We start from the raw sequence: 15,666 nt of genomic DNA, 5'->3' as shown, positions 1-15,666 counted from the left end.
TTGTTATTAATGGCAAAAGGTGCAAATAGACAATTAAATTATCGTCTGTAACAGGACTATGGAGAAACCTCCTAAAAGCACAGACCAGCACATGTTATGGTCACAGCCATTGGGAACAAAGGGATATTGATGAGTGATGATCCAAGACAGAGCGATCTACAGAGGGAAATTTCCTCATGGGGAAAACGAAGTTTATCTTTACATTCGTCATACAAGAAACCGCTTTTTGGAGTACTGGTGCCATGGGAATCGCATGAGCAAGGCAATGTCAGGGATGAATACGCGGGATCATATTCCTTCGTGTTAATGAAGATTTTTAATAAGTTGTAAATGTTCCCAAGCAATACAACAAAAGGACAGGCTCCAGTTGTAGACAAGTGGTATTTTAGCTATGTCTGTATATGTGTAATGTGACTTAGAAGGGTAAAATGAGAGGTGAAAATACATGTTAAGATAGGAATAAGGTAGAGCTAATAAAGTCAGTGATGGTCCTACAGTCCACGTAAGATAAGCACTTTGCAGGTGGTTCTGCTCTGGAAGTGACTCTGTGAAATACCTTTGACCTTCTTTGTACTGAGAAAATGAGGGGTGTTTCGCAAATGTGTCGATAAACATGTTTTTAAACATCACTAAGGACGTGTTGTGGACCAAGATAGGATTGTTTAAAAACATGTTGGCTAGTCCTGGCCAGTCCTAGGGATTCTGCTCCCATTGGTCAATATCTAGGGTTGACCATGACTGGCTAATACAACACCACTGAATTTGTCTACACTAGGTGCAAAGTGGTGTTTAACAACATGTTAATTAGCATGTATTAGCTAACACTGGTGTTAGCCACAGGTGCAAATCCCTACCATACACCTGGTGCATGTAAGCTCCATGGTGCACCATTGCAACTCATGGTTTACCCAGTGCATTGCATCTACAGTAGGGATTTGTAACAGTTTAGCGACAAAGATGGCTATGACCCCAGTGTAAACAAAGTCTAAGGATATGTCTTCACTGCAGAGTTAACTCGGGTGATCAGCACCTGAGTTAGCCTCAGCTGGGTGTGAGTGACCACACTGCAAAGCCACCCTCGAGATACTGTGTCCTCTCTGGTGCTGCACTCACCTGTGTGTGTTGCTAGGACTTCGGGAGGCATATCCCACAGTTCTCTGGCAATGTCGATTTTCATTTTGAATCGATTCGGAATTTCCCCTGGGAAAACCCACATTTTTGGTTGAAAAATTTCAAGAGATGATTTTTCGTTCAAAATTTCACACAGGGGAAAGTGTTGGTTTTCCGGCCTCCTCTGCTGGTATGCAGCGTTGTGGCCACATACCTTCCCTTCCTTATGCACAGCCATATATTGACCTGGAGGTTGGCCACGCCTAGAACTAGAACTTCAGTTAGCGCGGCTGTCAATACGTATTTTTATGCCACCTTTTTAGTTCCCTCTGGTTTGCTGAGTATCATGTTCATTATTGCCAAAACCCCTTTGTTCTGTTAAGCACTTTCCTTCATTGCAGCTGTGACTTAGTTCCAGAGATTCTTGGCAATGCCTGAAGTTCAATTCCTTATTGGGGCCTTGCTTCCAAAGTTCATTGAGCTATGCTGCGTCTTCTTTAGTTATCTTTGAATTTCTTCTTTTCCTGTGCAGCAATCAAGCTAGAATTTCACTTTTTATTTTAAAAATACCAGTTGTCCTCCCTTTCTCCTGATCATCTCTTATGGCAGAGGAGAAATCAGGCTACCTGTTGTCCATGTGGTGCTCTTTGGATCATAATTTACTTGACAGATGCTTTATCTGCCCTGTGTCACTCTCATCATATGCCAGTGTGCGGGGAGATATTGATCCCACGTATTAGATCCCTTACAATTTGGTGGTGTTCTCCCGCTCTTTCTGAGTGCGCCTTTCCTTTGTTAAGGGATTCTATCTCCATCAGCAGAGGGTGTCTTCTTCCTGTAATTCTCCCCTAAAGCTATTATTCCTTCCTTTTGACAATAGGAGTGAATAATCTACTGGCAACTTAATTCCGTGTGATTCACTCTTCGTGACATTCTTCTTCTGGCTCACCTGCCTTGTGGGTGAATAGCAATGTGTTATGTCACAGCCAAACGTACCACATTAGTGATGAGGTAGAAAGAGAAATACCATTGGATAATTGGAGCCTCCCAGTAAAATACCATATAAAATGTGTCAACACATTTTAGGCAGCACGTCTGTAACAAGCTGGTTAAAATAACCTGGGCTGTTATTACCTCTTTCTACAACTCAATACACAGAGAACAATCAATGGTATTTAATGGGGACTGAGGAATTTGGCAGCTCCAAAGGCTTTCTATATTTGTCTTGGGCTCTCAGATGAGAGAGCCTAAAAGAAACGCAGACATTGATTTTCCAGCCACTAACATGCTTATTAACAACAGAGCAAATGCAGCAGTAGTTGTGAATGTGAAGTAAGCAAGTAGGCGTTTGCTCACATAGGACCATATGCTCCCTATTGTGAGACGTATTTTAATAAGGTGTTGGAGTTTCCTGCAGAAAGCTCTGTGTAACATCCAGTTACCCCCAGCAAAAAATCCATTTCTACATTGTATGATGCCATGCCAGGAGAATCACAGACCAAAGCCAGGCAAAAAGTTGGTAATGGAACCAGATGAATTCAGACTCCCTTGATCTGATCACTAGGCTACTTCGCCTTCTTTAACTTACTTCAGTGTAAATCAGGAGTGACTCTGGTGACATCAGTGGAGTTATACTAGTGTCAAACAGGCATAAAGTCAGATTCAGACCTGTGAAATACTGAACTGTATCCAGAGTTTGACTATAGGGATTTGGGGTTTGGTCCATCTCTTTTTCCCTTCGTGCTTAATGGAGCTAGATTGACTGGACCAAGCCACATTTTGGTTTAGGACTGAAGCAATCCACACTTGGGCAAGCCCCATTGCACAGCAGTGCAGGGCATCTATTTTGGGGTTACCATCCTTCAACTTCCCAAAAAGAAGACACTGCCGGGGGGGAGGGGGAAGTCAGGGGAGGTACAGTTGGGGGGGTGCTGGAGGGGTGTGTGTACTGGGAGGGGGTGCCTGGGAGGTGCTGGAGGTCCTCACTCTTGAGGTGGGGGCAGCATCATTCCCTGTCAAGGTGGCAGGGCGGCTGGGGCAGGCCCAAGACCTAGTGCCAGCCATCCGTCAGTGCCTCCCTGCCTCTCCCCCTCCCCAGGACTGGGATCTGGTGGCTGCAGCGGGGGGACCAATCGGGATGCAGAGCCAGCTGCACTGGAGCAAATGTCCCCTCTATGGACAGGCCCTCAGTCTCCCCTCTGTCTGAGGCTTGCACATGCCTGTGTGAATGCTGTAGTAGGACAGACACAGAAGGAGCTGAATGTTTGCTTTTGCTTCTGTTGTCAGGCTGTGAAGAGTTACTGAAGGATGTGCTGGCTGTCGAAAACCCTGGGTGTCGGCACTATGAGCCGCAGTATGTGGATTACTACTACCAGGTAAGAGATTCACTGATTTTGCCCACTAGAGGGTGCCATAAATAAACCAGCGGGCACACCCGGAGCGCAGCAAGTGACTTGTGGAAAGGAGCTAGTAGCGAAAAATCTGTGCCGTGCAAGCGCCGCTGAACTACAGAAGTATAAGGGAGGAATGGATCTGGGTATAAAAGCTGGTCCACATGCAGACTTGCACCTAAATAACTGACTTGGTTACAGGTAACTGAGTTCGTTAAAGCAGCTGAATTCTTTGTGCACACAGGCGCTCGGTAGAGTTCATTTCACCAGGAACTCCTGGTGCTACACCAGGATTTGTCAGCTGCTGGGAAGCAACTGCCATCCGTGCTGTTATCAGTGGACCATCATCTGTTTGCCAGTGGGGCCAGACCCCCTAGATATACAGTCCTCTATAGGATCATACAGGTCCTGAGAATCCTTAGCTCTATAGAACCCCTGTAATTTCTAGCGCGTGTCAAAAATGCTCCAGGCAGGGGGCGACCCGTGGTCCCGCCACCACCACTCTGAGCAGGGGGCAGCCTAAGGCCCCACCACCGCTCTTCCGGGCAGGGGGAAGCTGCGGAAGTTACGGAGGAATCCGTGACCTCCGTGAAAGACTCGCAACCCCACCACCGCTCTTCCGGGCAGGGGGAAGCTGCGGAAGTTACGGAGGAATCCATGATCTCCGTGAAAGACTCGCAACCTTAGGCCTGGGGTATGTTGGTAAGAAACAAGCAAATGTTTTGTGCACTGGAGGTCTGTACGGTTTAATTGCTGAAATCACCCTGATTACCTTTATTACCCAAGGGAACAATATTATTTTTACATGGCAGAGATGAGACCTGTTGCTGTTAGGGTTGCCAACCCTCCTGGAGCCGCTAGGAATTAAAGGACATAATCTTTAATTAAAGATTAATATGTGATGAAGCCTCCAGGAATGCATCCAACCAAAACTGGCAACCCGAGTTGCTGTGCCTATGAAGCATCTGTTAAATGATCTCGTCTGTCTCAGCAAGGGTGCGTTCTGCCAGCGTTTTGAAGAGCAGGTCAGTTCCCCTTACTGGAGGGGCCACTTACAGTCAGAAGATAGGAACGGAACTGTCTTTGAAGCACTCTCTAGTGATGTTAGAGGTGATGCTGGAAGGGAATCCTCTTTCAGAATGAGGCTCTATCTACATAAAGACAAGTACAATGCCAACCCACCGCATCAAACGATTGGTGTAGCAGCAGGATCCAATTTAGCAGTGGATGAACTTCCAATGTCTGGAAGTTCTGCTTAAATAAGCTGTCCCCCATCCCAACTGCCCCCAAATGTATCTACTTATTCAAACCAGAGCTGGAAGAGTTCTAAATATCCAAGGGTGTATTCCAATAGTCATACCAATAATGTGCTTACCCCTTCATCTATACACACCTTCTCTGAGGAGTCAGAGGGTAATTCACTGTCCAAGCCCTGCTGATCTTTGGTGTCTCTGCTCAAATGGCCACAGTAGCGGTCAGAGACGATGGCTGTTATTTGGGATCTAACTACCTGCCAACTGGGTACAGGTCTGAGACCAGCACCTCATTTCACACAGGCTGCCAAAAAGTCATTGGACGGTAATGACCGTCATTACCTCCTAAGGTGGAGCGCAATTCAAACCACTGGCATAAATGTTCTGTATTCCTTTATCAATCCCTTGAGCTTTCCAAGCCCATGGTCCCCAAGTTTAATAATTTTGCTGCTTTGTGGATAATCTCACATGGAGCAATGCAACCTCCCCACATGTCCTGCAACGGAGCATTTATTTCTTCCTCATATGTTTTATTTCATTTTTAATCTTTCTAATACCATATCACAGTGAATGCCCCAAAATACTATAGACCAACACAGTATTGGCATCATAAATCATGTAGGAAGGAGAATATTTGCCAGTATATTCTAGGTCCTTTGTCTGGATACTGAAAACGGAGCAAGCAAACCAACACTATGGTGGGAGGAAGAGTCAGAGGTATATTAAAATAAACACAACAGTGCAGCTGTTCCTTCTGCCGGTCTGAAATATACATCAAATGCATTGAAGGGAATTTATGTTGTCTTTCTGATAAATTGCATAACCAAAGTCCCCACCACTCATGGTCGTTAACCATTTGTATGTTACTTCTTGTGGAAGTTGAGGTGTTAATCTAGGTGTCCACCTTGAGTTGCTACATTCTGCCAAAAATTCCCTTTTGCCCTTTATGTTAGTCTTCTCCCTCACTTCCCCTCCTAAAGCTTGTTTTACGGTCAACCCCAGGAGAGGGGAAACTGAGGCCAGTGACGGGCCTGAAGTCAGACCAGGAAAGTCCCTGCTACACTATCCAGAAATTCTTTAAAAAGTGCCCAGAAGGTGAGTTCTCCCGGACTGAGTCCTGCTGCCTCTGCATCCTCCTTCCAGTTCATGCAGCTTCGTCCCACAGCCTATTGTTCTGCGTTGGAGCTGAAGACACATAAAAAGTCTGTAGCACCCTAAGGGCACGGCCACTCTGCTTTACGAAGCAGTAACTTGGAACCTTCCTCCAAATAAATTACTTGACCTTCAGCCCCAGAATTTGTCTGCACTGGAGTTGGATCGTCGCCTCCTAGACACGTGTCAGGGCTCCGAGCACTTAGTGGCGACCCTGGGGAATTCGGGACCCCGCGGTTCACCGCCGTTGCAGGTCCACCTGGCGGTAGCCACGCAGGACACTGGAGGTACACGGTGCTCAAGCGTATTTCCCTCGGTGTTGTCTAACCAGGCTGGTCTCATCCTCATCTGGGTTTTGGAGAGAAGTCTCCCGTCAGTGTGCTGTTAGCCGGTCAGCTCCACCAGTGGTATCCACCGTGGCAGTGCTTGTGTAGACAGGAGACAGGCATTTTTACCGTTTTGTCCTCGAAGCTTACTCTGCGCAAGGTTAGGCAACAGAGTGAGAAAATGCCAGAGCCCTGTGTACACTACAGTTTCTGCTATTGCCAGCACTGGTGGAGTGCAATAGTGTTGAATTATGGGCCATAATTTACCAGTGTCGACGCAACCTGGGGTGCAAGTGTGTGAAAGCAACAATACCTCTGAGGGGGAAACTAGGCTGTAAAAGAGTGGGGACTGATGGTATTCTGGGATGAACTCTTGGGCCTGATTCAATGTTGGCCTGTCCTTGTGTGCTTCAGAACAGCCAGCCTGGGCCAGACCTATGATCCGTCTAGTCCAGTTTCCTATCTCTGACACTGGTCAACACCTGATGCTTCAGCAGAAGGTGCAGAGAAATTCTCAGTAGGCAGGCGTAGGATGATCTGCCCCCCTGAGGAGTATCATCCTTACCCTGATACTTAGTGATTGGCTGAAACCCTGAAGTATGAGGTTTTGTATCCCTTCCAAAACTCTTTTCTTTACATTTTTCTTTTTTTAGTATTTATCATTATAACTCTAGACATGTTTGTTCTCCATATAAATAGCCCATCCCTCTTTGCCACTTACCAAGTTCTTGGCCTCAAGGACATCCTGTGGCAATGCGTTTCACAGTCTAATTAAGCATTGTATGAAAACATTCTTTGTTTTGTCAGTTTTGAAGTTGCCGCTTTTCAGTTTCATTGACTATCCCCTTGCTCTTGTGTTATGAGACATGGATAATAGAAGACCTTGATTTACCTTCTCTGTAGCGTGCATTATTTTGTACACTTCTACAGTGTCCCCTCTAATTCATCTCATCTCTAAAGAAAACATTCCCAGTCTTTTCAGTTGTTCTTCATATGTGAGTTTTGCAGGCCCCTAATCATTCTCATTACCCTTCTCTGAACCCCATCGAATTCTGCAATATTCTTGTGAAATGGGGTGACTAGTACTCAGAGAGTTAGGATTGGAGGGGGTTGACAGCCCTAGCAAGGGTTAGGGTTCAGGCTGGTTGGTTTCCCTAGGTTAGGCCTGGGGCTGGAACGGGGTAAGGTTAGGGTGAACCCTAAGCTGTTTACGCTAAAGGCCTGTAGATTGAGGGGTTAGAGTTTAGTCACATAGGGAACACCACGGCTACGTTCGAGGTTGGAGCTAGTACAGGGTGCTGGGGTTAGGTTAGGGTTGGAGCCATTAAACGTACCAGATATGGGTTGCAGTCACTTAGGGTTGCAGCAGGCTGGAGTTAGAGCCTGAAGGTGGCTCTTGTCTACAATTAGCACTACAGCTGGTAAGTGGCCTTGGGCTAGTGTTAGGCCTGGAGCCAGTAGGTGGAGCCAAGCTAGCATTACGGTTGGAGCAGACAGGTGGCCCTGGGCTAGGGGAGGGGTTGGTAAAGGGCCCTTTGCTAGGGTTAGGATTGGAGCCCATAGGAGGTTCGTAGAGGTGCAGCACAGAATCTCACCCTGGGAGTCTTTCCACTGCCTTCTGTGGTTTGGGATCAGTTCCCATATGGACAGAGAAGGAGAGCACAGTGTGTTTCCCTCCCAGTTAGTAATCTGCATTGCTTCCGCCAAGAGCCTAGTTCCAAGGTTCCCTTGCATTCATGTTTTCTAGAGCAGAAATCAATACTTCCCAGGCAGACTGTGATGAGATTTGTTTTCTTCCATTTAATGAGCTGTCGAGGTTGGTTGATTTGCAAGGATTTTCGTTATGTAGGAATTTTCCCTTGGTGGGTTCATATAACAGCCCAAAGCAGCATCTGCACAGGGCCCTGAAGAATGAGAGGACATTGCAGGGCTCAGGGGCTTGCAGGGCAAAGCCGAGTACATGCTTAGTCATAGCACTTCTGAGGTTTACCTAAACTAGAGACACCCCCTACATTGTTGGGCCCAAATCCTCTGCTTGGTTGCCATCCCCTGATGCTGGGCCACAAAGGCTTCGTCCGCCCAACCTTCCCTGGAGAGATGAACGCGTGGGCCACCCCCTTTGTGGTGCTGCACAAACCACCTCTGCTGTTTGTGAAGACTGACCCCACCTCCATCTTCCCTTGTGCAGTGGAACTGTCCTGAGTCATCTGCCCAGGGACCCCCAATGACTGCGGACATGGGGGCAGCATTTGAGCCGTAATGTTGGTTAGAGTAGGGCAGAGTTGTTGGGACTTATTTGTATTATTGTTTCTTTATGCTGAATAAGAATAACGGTTCGTTTCCTACGTGGGCAGCGTAAGAGTGAGGACTTCCTTACCTCTTCATTTCCTTGCTTCTCAAGCTCCTTGGTTTTGTAACTGATTAGATTGATGGCGACCTTACCTGGTATCCTGAGCCGGATTCCTTGTCTTGAGATAGATGCTGGGTAGATACTATGAAAGGACAACTCAGAAATGGAAAAGCAGGGGGCTTCCTCAGACCTGTACCACTGCCATGGGGACATCTGAAAGCAAGCGAAGTGCTCTTTAAGCATTGCGTTCTCAGCCTTGGGACTGCCGGAGTGCTGCTGTGACATACTCCATTCAAAGCACTGCTGAAAAGGGATTTCTCTGCCTTCTAGAAGACCGCAGCCCTGATACTCAGGCTCAGCTGCAAAATGTAACATTCCTGCAACCTAAGTTACCTTTGCTGCTAAGTCTTCTTGGAGCTCAAGTTGCAAAGATGCTGTACTCAGATCCTTGATTCAGACCTTAGTGTGGACAGATTGCACCTGGATTGGGGAAAAAATGCACTCACCAGGTTCCAAATCGGCTGCTTTTTGTAATGCTGTTATGGAAACTTTGCTGGCAGTACTGGGAGGGCCCAGAGTGTTTCCCAAGCACCTGTCACATAGACAGTGGGCTAGATTCACCTTCAGCGGAATCCAAGCGCCTGCCTGCCTGCCCCTCCCCGCCCCATGACGGAAAGTCTGTGTGGGAAAAGGACATTGTAGCACAAGCTGCTCACCACCCCCAATCTGTCAGAGGACTCAGCTGGCAGAGCCTTGTCCAGCGGGGCAGAAGAAGAGAGACTAATTTGAAGCGCTCTTGGAACTGCACTTTGTAAGTGCAATTTAGAAAATGTTCACTAGATGTCAGCATAAGACTGAAGAAAGGCCGGTGAGTGAGCACCTCTGCTTCCTCCACTCTCATAATGACACCCAGCTGCTGCTATTGGGGCTTTCAGTCCCCCAAAGAAGAGAAGATAAAACAAGTTACTTTTGATGTGCACAGGGATCCAGGCCTATCAGCAACAGCAAGAGTTTCATGCCCAGTTCCCTGTGAAAATGTACTGGCTCCTGACAGGTGGCCTGGTTCCTTAGTGAACGCAAAATCTTGGTGACGCCAGCAATTATACAGGTACCTCTCACTGCCTCAACTGAGAGTTGCCCATCTAATTTTCTTTGCACCCTCCTATCTGCATCCCACGTCTAACTCTCAGGGGTGCAGTTAGGGGAAGGAGCAAGAGGCAGGATGCATGAGCTCTGCAGCTGCATTGAGGGGGAACAGAAACAGGATAGTAAGAAGCTGGGGCATGAGACATGCCCCCTTTATTCCACCCAGAGAGTTGCACTTATGCTAACCCTGGTGTTCATCTTGCTTCTTTGTTGTGATGCTGACTCAGGGGTTTAAAGGCCTGGTCTTGGGGGAGGAAGGAGGAAAAATAATACCCTGGCATCACAAGTTCCCTTCTCAAACACTACCAGGGTGTTGCCTTGCCCCCTCCTCCCAAGTGCCCGCTCTGCACAGAGATGCCCAGCTTCAGCGCAAAGGTGGCCGTGTGAGAGGAGTTGGAGGCGGCGCTGAGAAGGAGGGTGGCACATGCCGGAGCTTGAGAGATGCACCGAGCCAGCGGTGTGCGCAGGTTGAGACAGACAGGGAGGAAGAAACTGCTGCGCATCCAGCCTTTAATCCCAGCCAGTCGGGTGCAATTCATGTGACCTGATATTTAAAATCCCCAGGTATCAAGGGTTTTATTGCGGTTCATTTGACACCTTCTGAAATGGTCCCTTTTCCCATTAACAGTGATGGCGTTTCAGGGTTTGTCTGAGGAACCTGGGCCATCGTTTGAGTGAAGACAGAACAAAAAATGTTAAACTTTAGAACTTTTAAAAATTGTGTTAAATGTGCAATTTTAAACATAGCATCTTTCAACGTGCAAATGATCATTTCACAGGGCTTTTTCACCGGGGAAAAAAAACTGTAGTCATGAAATGGCCTCTACTGGGAGGATGGGCGACATTTCATGCACACACAAAAATGTCCTCTGGTAGTAGACCCAGTCCTGTTTTCTATGTCTCACTCGTTAGCCATTAACAACATTTGATTGTCATAAGGACAGAACCACTGAAGTCTCTGTGTAAAGGAAGAGGAGGACAGAGACCAGTGTTTGGTGTTGGTACTTGTCCTGGTGTTTGAGATTTGGGGTAGGTTATGTTGTGGTTAACATAACACAAGAGGGTTCTTTTGACTAAATACAATCTGGCAATATCTGATTCCGGGATGGTGCACTGTCTGCAGTGGAGTTCTGATGGGTTACAACTAGCTGTTGTACCCCACTCTAAGAGCTTGGTCCCATTGACTTCAGTGAGCTTTTGGGTCAGGCCCTGAAGGAGTGAGTTACTCCCATGGAGATACAGTGATTCCCTGTTGTTACCTTTTGTAGATGAAGCTTTTCCAAGGAAGAGAGAGGAAGGGCGGTCCAGTGCTCAGAGCACTAGCCTAGATTGGAAAGTGCAGGGTACAGTTCCCTACTTCACCATATACTTCCTGCGGGACCTTGGGCAAGTCACTTAGCCTCTCTGTGCCTTAGTTCAACATCTGTAAAATGGAGATAATAACGCAGTCCTGCCTCACAGGGATGTTGAGAATAAATACATTAGATGGTGTGGCGCTCAGATCCGATGGTGATAGGGGTCATGTAAGTACCTAAGAAAATAAAATGCATATAAGGAAACAGAGCTTTTTATATATGCTAGAGTAAGGTACTATGGGTCTGATTCTCACATACACTAAGACCCCATTACATTTACATTGACACCCACTTAAAAGTTCATTTACACTGCCAGAGAGATGTAGAGCGCATAAGAACAGCCATATTGGGTCAGACCAGCGGTCCATCTATCCTAGTATCCTGTCTTCTGGCAGTGGCCAATGCCAGATGCTTCAGAGAGAATGAACAGAACAGGCAATCATCAAGTGATCCATTCCCTGTCGCCCAGTCCCAGCATCTGGCAATCAGAAGCTTTGCCATCTTGGCTAATAGCCATTGATGGACCTATCCTCCAGGAACTTTTCTAATTCTTTTTGAACCCAGTTATACTCTTGGCCCTTACAACATCCCCTGGCAGCGAGTTCCACTGGTTGACTGTGTGTTAAGGTCTTAGTGTAACTGAGAATTCAGGTCTACATATTTTTAACCCAGGAGGAAAACAGGAAGTCAGTAGGTATTGATTTTTGGTACACCACTCCATTCAAAAATAATAATTCCTCAAAAGAAACGGAGTACTTGTGGCACCTTAGAGACTAACAAATTTATTTGAGCATAAGCTTTCGTGAGCTACAGCTCACTTCATCAGATGCATTCATTTTTTTCCACTGAATGCGTCCGATGAAGTGAGTTGTAGCTCACGAAAGCTTATGCTCAAATAAATTTGTTAGTCTCTAAGGTGCCACAAATACTCCGTTTCTTTTTGCAGATACAGACTAACACGGCTGCTACTCTGAAATCTCTCCTCCAAGCAGCTCCAGGGCTTTCAGGTAAAACTAGAAGTGCTAAGTGTTGTTATTATTAGCCAAAATCTGTCTTTAAGAGCAGAATGTAAATGCTCTGGGAGTTTGCTAGAAATTAGGTTATCAACCCTTCAGTTTCTTTCCCAGTGTTTGTGTGGCTGTGGGTTCAGAACCTGCTGTTCTTACTCAAATTTGAAGTCAGTGAGAAATGTCTTGAGTAAGCACTGCAGAATTTGGCCATGGTGAGCATCCACTAGGGTCTCAAAGCCATAGGTCCTCTTTTCATTGGTGGACATTTGAAAAGGGGAGAGCCCACTGCTAAAAATGCAATAAGAGAGCTGTGGTTTAGCTTTTGTTTTGTAGAAACTCATTGACCAAGTTTTTCAAATCCAAACAAGGGGTGACTTGGATCCATTTTATCAGACCCACCCAAAGCTTTGGGGGGAAGAGGTGCTGAGATGCAAGTCTTGGGTTTTGTCAGATCTTTGCAATAAGAAAATGAAAGTTTTTGATTTTTGCAAAACATTGCCAGTCATGTTCGGGTTTTGCAAGAACAGAGGGGGCTTGGATCCAGCTTCCATATTATCCAGGTACCAGGAGGAGGAGTTGGATGAAAGGTTCTATGTCTCATTACCACTGACATCAGGCATTGGTGCAAGCATCTGAAAAGCTTCTTGAGAGGAGCCAGATGACTTAACATGAAAATAAGCAAGCAGTTGTCTTCTCATCCAGCATCAATACACAAATACTGTATGTGAACCTCTCCTTTCTTGGGGAAATGCAAGATATGGCAGCAGTACCGTTTCTATTTTAAATACGATTAAATGGGGCAGTTCAGTGGGCTCTCTTTGTTTTGTTATTTACAGTGCTGGATTTGGTGTGTTGGCCATTTCCTTGCTGCTCTAGACTGTAAATACAATAGTCAATCCTCCTCTTAACAAGGTACGGGCTGATTGTTGTGTGTCAAAAGAATGAGCCGCCTTTTCAGTCCAGAATGTAATCACCAGCTTGCCAAGGGACTAATTATACAGTACGAACAGTAGAAAAATTGTTGAAACATGACAAATAAATTGTGTTTGCCTCTGGGATGGAGCTTGGCATACCAGTTGATTTGCTCCTTGGAAAATATTTTCAGTAGCAATTAGAGGTTCCCCACTGATTTCTGAAGCTGGAAATGGCTGCCTGATGGGTATTTGCTGACACCCAGCTCAAGAGAGAGAGGGACCCAACGTGCTGGAAAGACATTAGGGTCTGGATGGGGTTTTTTTTCAGTGGCCTGTAGGAGGAACAAATGTAGCACTTTGAGACACAGCTGGAATGAGAAGAGTGTGGGTGTCCATTTGCACAGCCTGGGCTGCCTTTCTCTATTTATTGAAAATAAATAGGGGAGGAAACCAGGAAAGAGTTGGACTCACTCTTCAGGCCACCTGTGTATCCAACAGGTCCTTCTGTTTTTATTATCCTCCACCTTTCTTGAGTGAATCTCTGTTTCTTCTTCAGGAGGTGTCTACACTAACGGTTTATCCCATTGGTCACAGGGTGTGCTGCCAACTTGGATGTTTTAAATATCTGCCAGCTTTGGAAAGTGGGTAAAATCGTCATCTTGATATCTTGAGTCCCTTGCCAGGACATTTTCATGTCCCTTACTATTAGCATTTAGCTTGGGGTTTCCAGCACCTTTCTTTTGGACAGGGAACAAGGCCTGGAAATATTGCCATTAGCTCTACCTCTGGTCTATTACTGGTCAGCCAGGATGCTGGAACCCAACATCCCATCTCTGATTGGCAAAGGCTTCACCTCCCAACTCATCTGAAGCTCACTCTGGAATCCAGAGTGCTTGTTTTTTTTGCTACATGTTAATCTAATCGTTATGCAGATCTTACTCGGTAAGGGGGAATTCACCCCTGTACAGAAGTCTGTACAGCACTAAAATCTCCCATAATCCCACAGAAGTAGAGCTGAGTGAATAATTGATTTTTTATTTTTTTTTTGGTTTGGTGGAAAAAAACTTTTGTTTCAGGTCAAACCAAAATGGAATGTTTGTTTTTGTTTTTCTCACTGGAACAAAAGAACAAAACAAATGTTTTGGGTCCAATAAAATCTTTCATTTCATTTTCAGGTGGTTGGGTTTTTTTATCTCTTTAAAATGTAAATCTAGCTAAGTTTCAAAACGAAATGTCCTTCTGAAATGAAAAGACAAAATGTGTCGTTTCTAGTTTTTCAGATTGTTTTCCTTTTACTTAACCTATTTGTTGAGTTTGACCTGAATTTGAAAATAGTTTTGGTTGACCCAAAACTGCATTTTTGGCAAATAAACTATCCATCAGAAAAATCTCACCCAGCTGCACTCAGACGTGGAACTTTTAAACAGTGCAAAGGGCCAGCACACAGTCTCTGCACAGGGGTCAATACCACTCCAAATCCTTCCTATTTCCTTTTTCAAATGCTTTGCCCTAAACTACCTAAAAACAGAGGTGAATCCAAACCAACCGCCTGGCAGCCTTGACCGCCTGGAGCCCCTATTCTGAATGGTCCAGCAATGGCCCATCACTACTTCAGAGATAGGTTCAGAACAGTGGAAATACCAAGTCATGCATAATCAGAAAATAACAGCCCAAGTAAGTACCCCATGTCCCGGGTGGGCTTATATAGCCTGTACTGCTAGCCAGATTAAAACTGGGTTGGGTATGTCTCTGCATGCTGCAGTCACACAGCCCCATTGCAGAGTAGATGTGCCCTCTGATTAGAAATGTCTTTACCATCTTGGCTGGTACAGTTTAGGCCATTGAGCTACCGGGTTTATAGGCGAAACTATTTAACCTATCGTCGTTTTACATTAAGCCCAGTTGTTGCCCAGCTCTTAATTTGAGACAGATCCTATCTCCTGCCTTCCTGGAACGTACTGACAGAGACACCCCATCTTGTACCATTTTAGTTGCTCTGCGTCTGCTATCAGTGGAAATACCTTCCCAAGGACCTGGTACCGGGGAGAAAAACACCAGAGATAAGATATCGAGAAGCTACATTAAACAACATAGCGAGTCAAAGATTTATTTTTTCTAGTCCTGTCTGTCCTTATCAGGCTCTACTTTTCTACCACCCACACTCTTTCCTTTGCTGTTTTTTTAGCTTAGATTGTGTTTCCAGCCTAGCAGATGTATGGCATTTAAGCATCACGTCCGAAGTCCCCCATTCCTTCCTTGGCCCAAGATTCTCACGGTGTTTACAGTACGCAGCAATCCACGCAGCATATATTTTTGAGCCCAAAAGACAGTTGCTTTCCTACCAGCCTGCTTATGTGTCGTCCACCTTCATACTGCGGAGCAGGGAGGCGGCTTAATGTCCGTTTGTGATCTAGCCTATAGTAAGGGGAAATGCATCATTGCCTTTCCCCTGGAGCAGCCTGGGAGGGAGACTGTTACTCAGGAAGGCAGCAGTAGTGCCCGCCTCCCCGCAACACCCACGGATGTGCCTCAGCGCTGCTTCATGGTGCTCACTGGGTGTTGGCTCCTGTGGTGTGGACACGTGGGAACTGATCTGCCCCCCTCCATATTTTACTGCCATCCCTTGAATTCCATCCCTGCCTACAGCTGAAGTCAAGCAC

General features: G+C 46.0%; 1 protein-coding gene across 2 annotated transcripts in view; it reads left to right on the top strand.

Moving 5' to 3' along the window:
* Positions 1-15,666, top strand: part of RAB11FIP4 (RAB11 family interacting protein 4) — a 199,452-nt gene that overhangs the window by 85,553 nt on the left and 98,233 nt on the right. For both annotated transcript variants that reach the window (XM_037914098.2, XM_043527659.1), the window contains one exon: positions 3,397-3,485. In XM_037914098.2, the coding sequence (XP_037770026.1) occupies positions 3,397-3,485 (89 nt within the window). The remainder of the gene's footprint in view (positions 1-3,396; positions 3,486-15,666) is intronic.

Source organism: Chelonia mydas, chromosome 14 (genome assembly GCF_015237465.2).
Source record: "Chelonia mydas isolate rCheMyd1 chromosome 14, rCheMyd1.pri.v2, whole genome shotgun sequence".
NCBI classification, from domain to species: Eukaryota; Metazoa; Chordata; order Testudines; family Cheloniidae; genus Chelonia; species Chelonia mydas.
The sequence above is the reverse complement of the archived record's forward strand: the minus strand, read 5'-3'. Positions and strand labels throughout refer to the sequence as shown.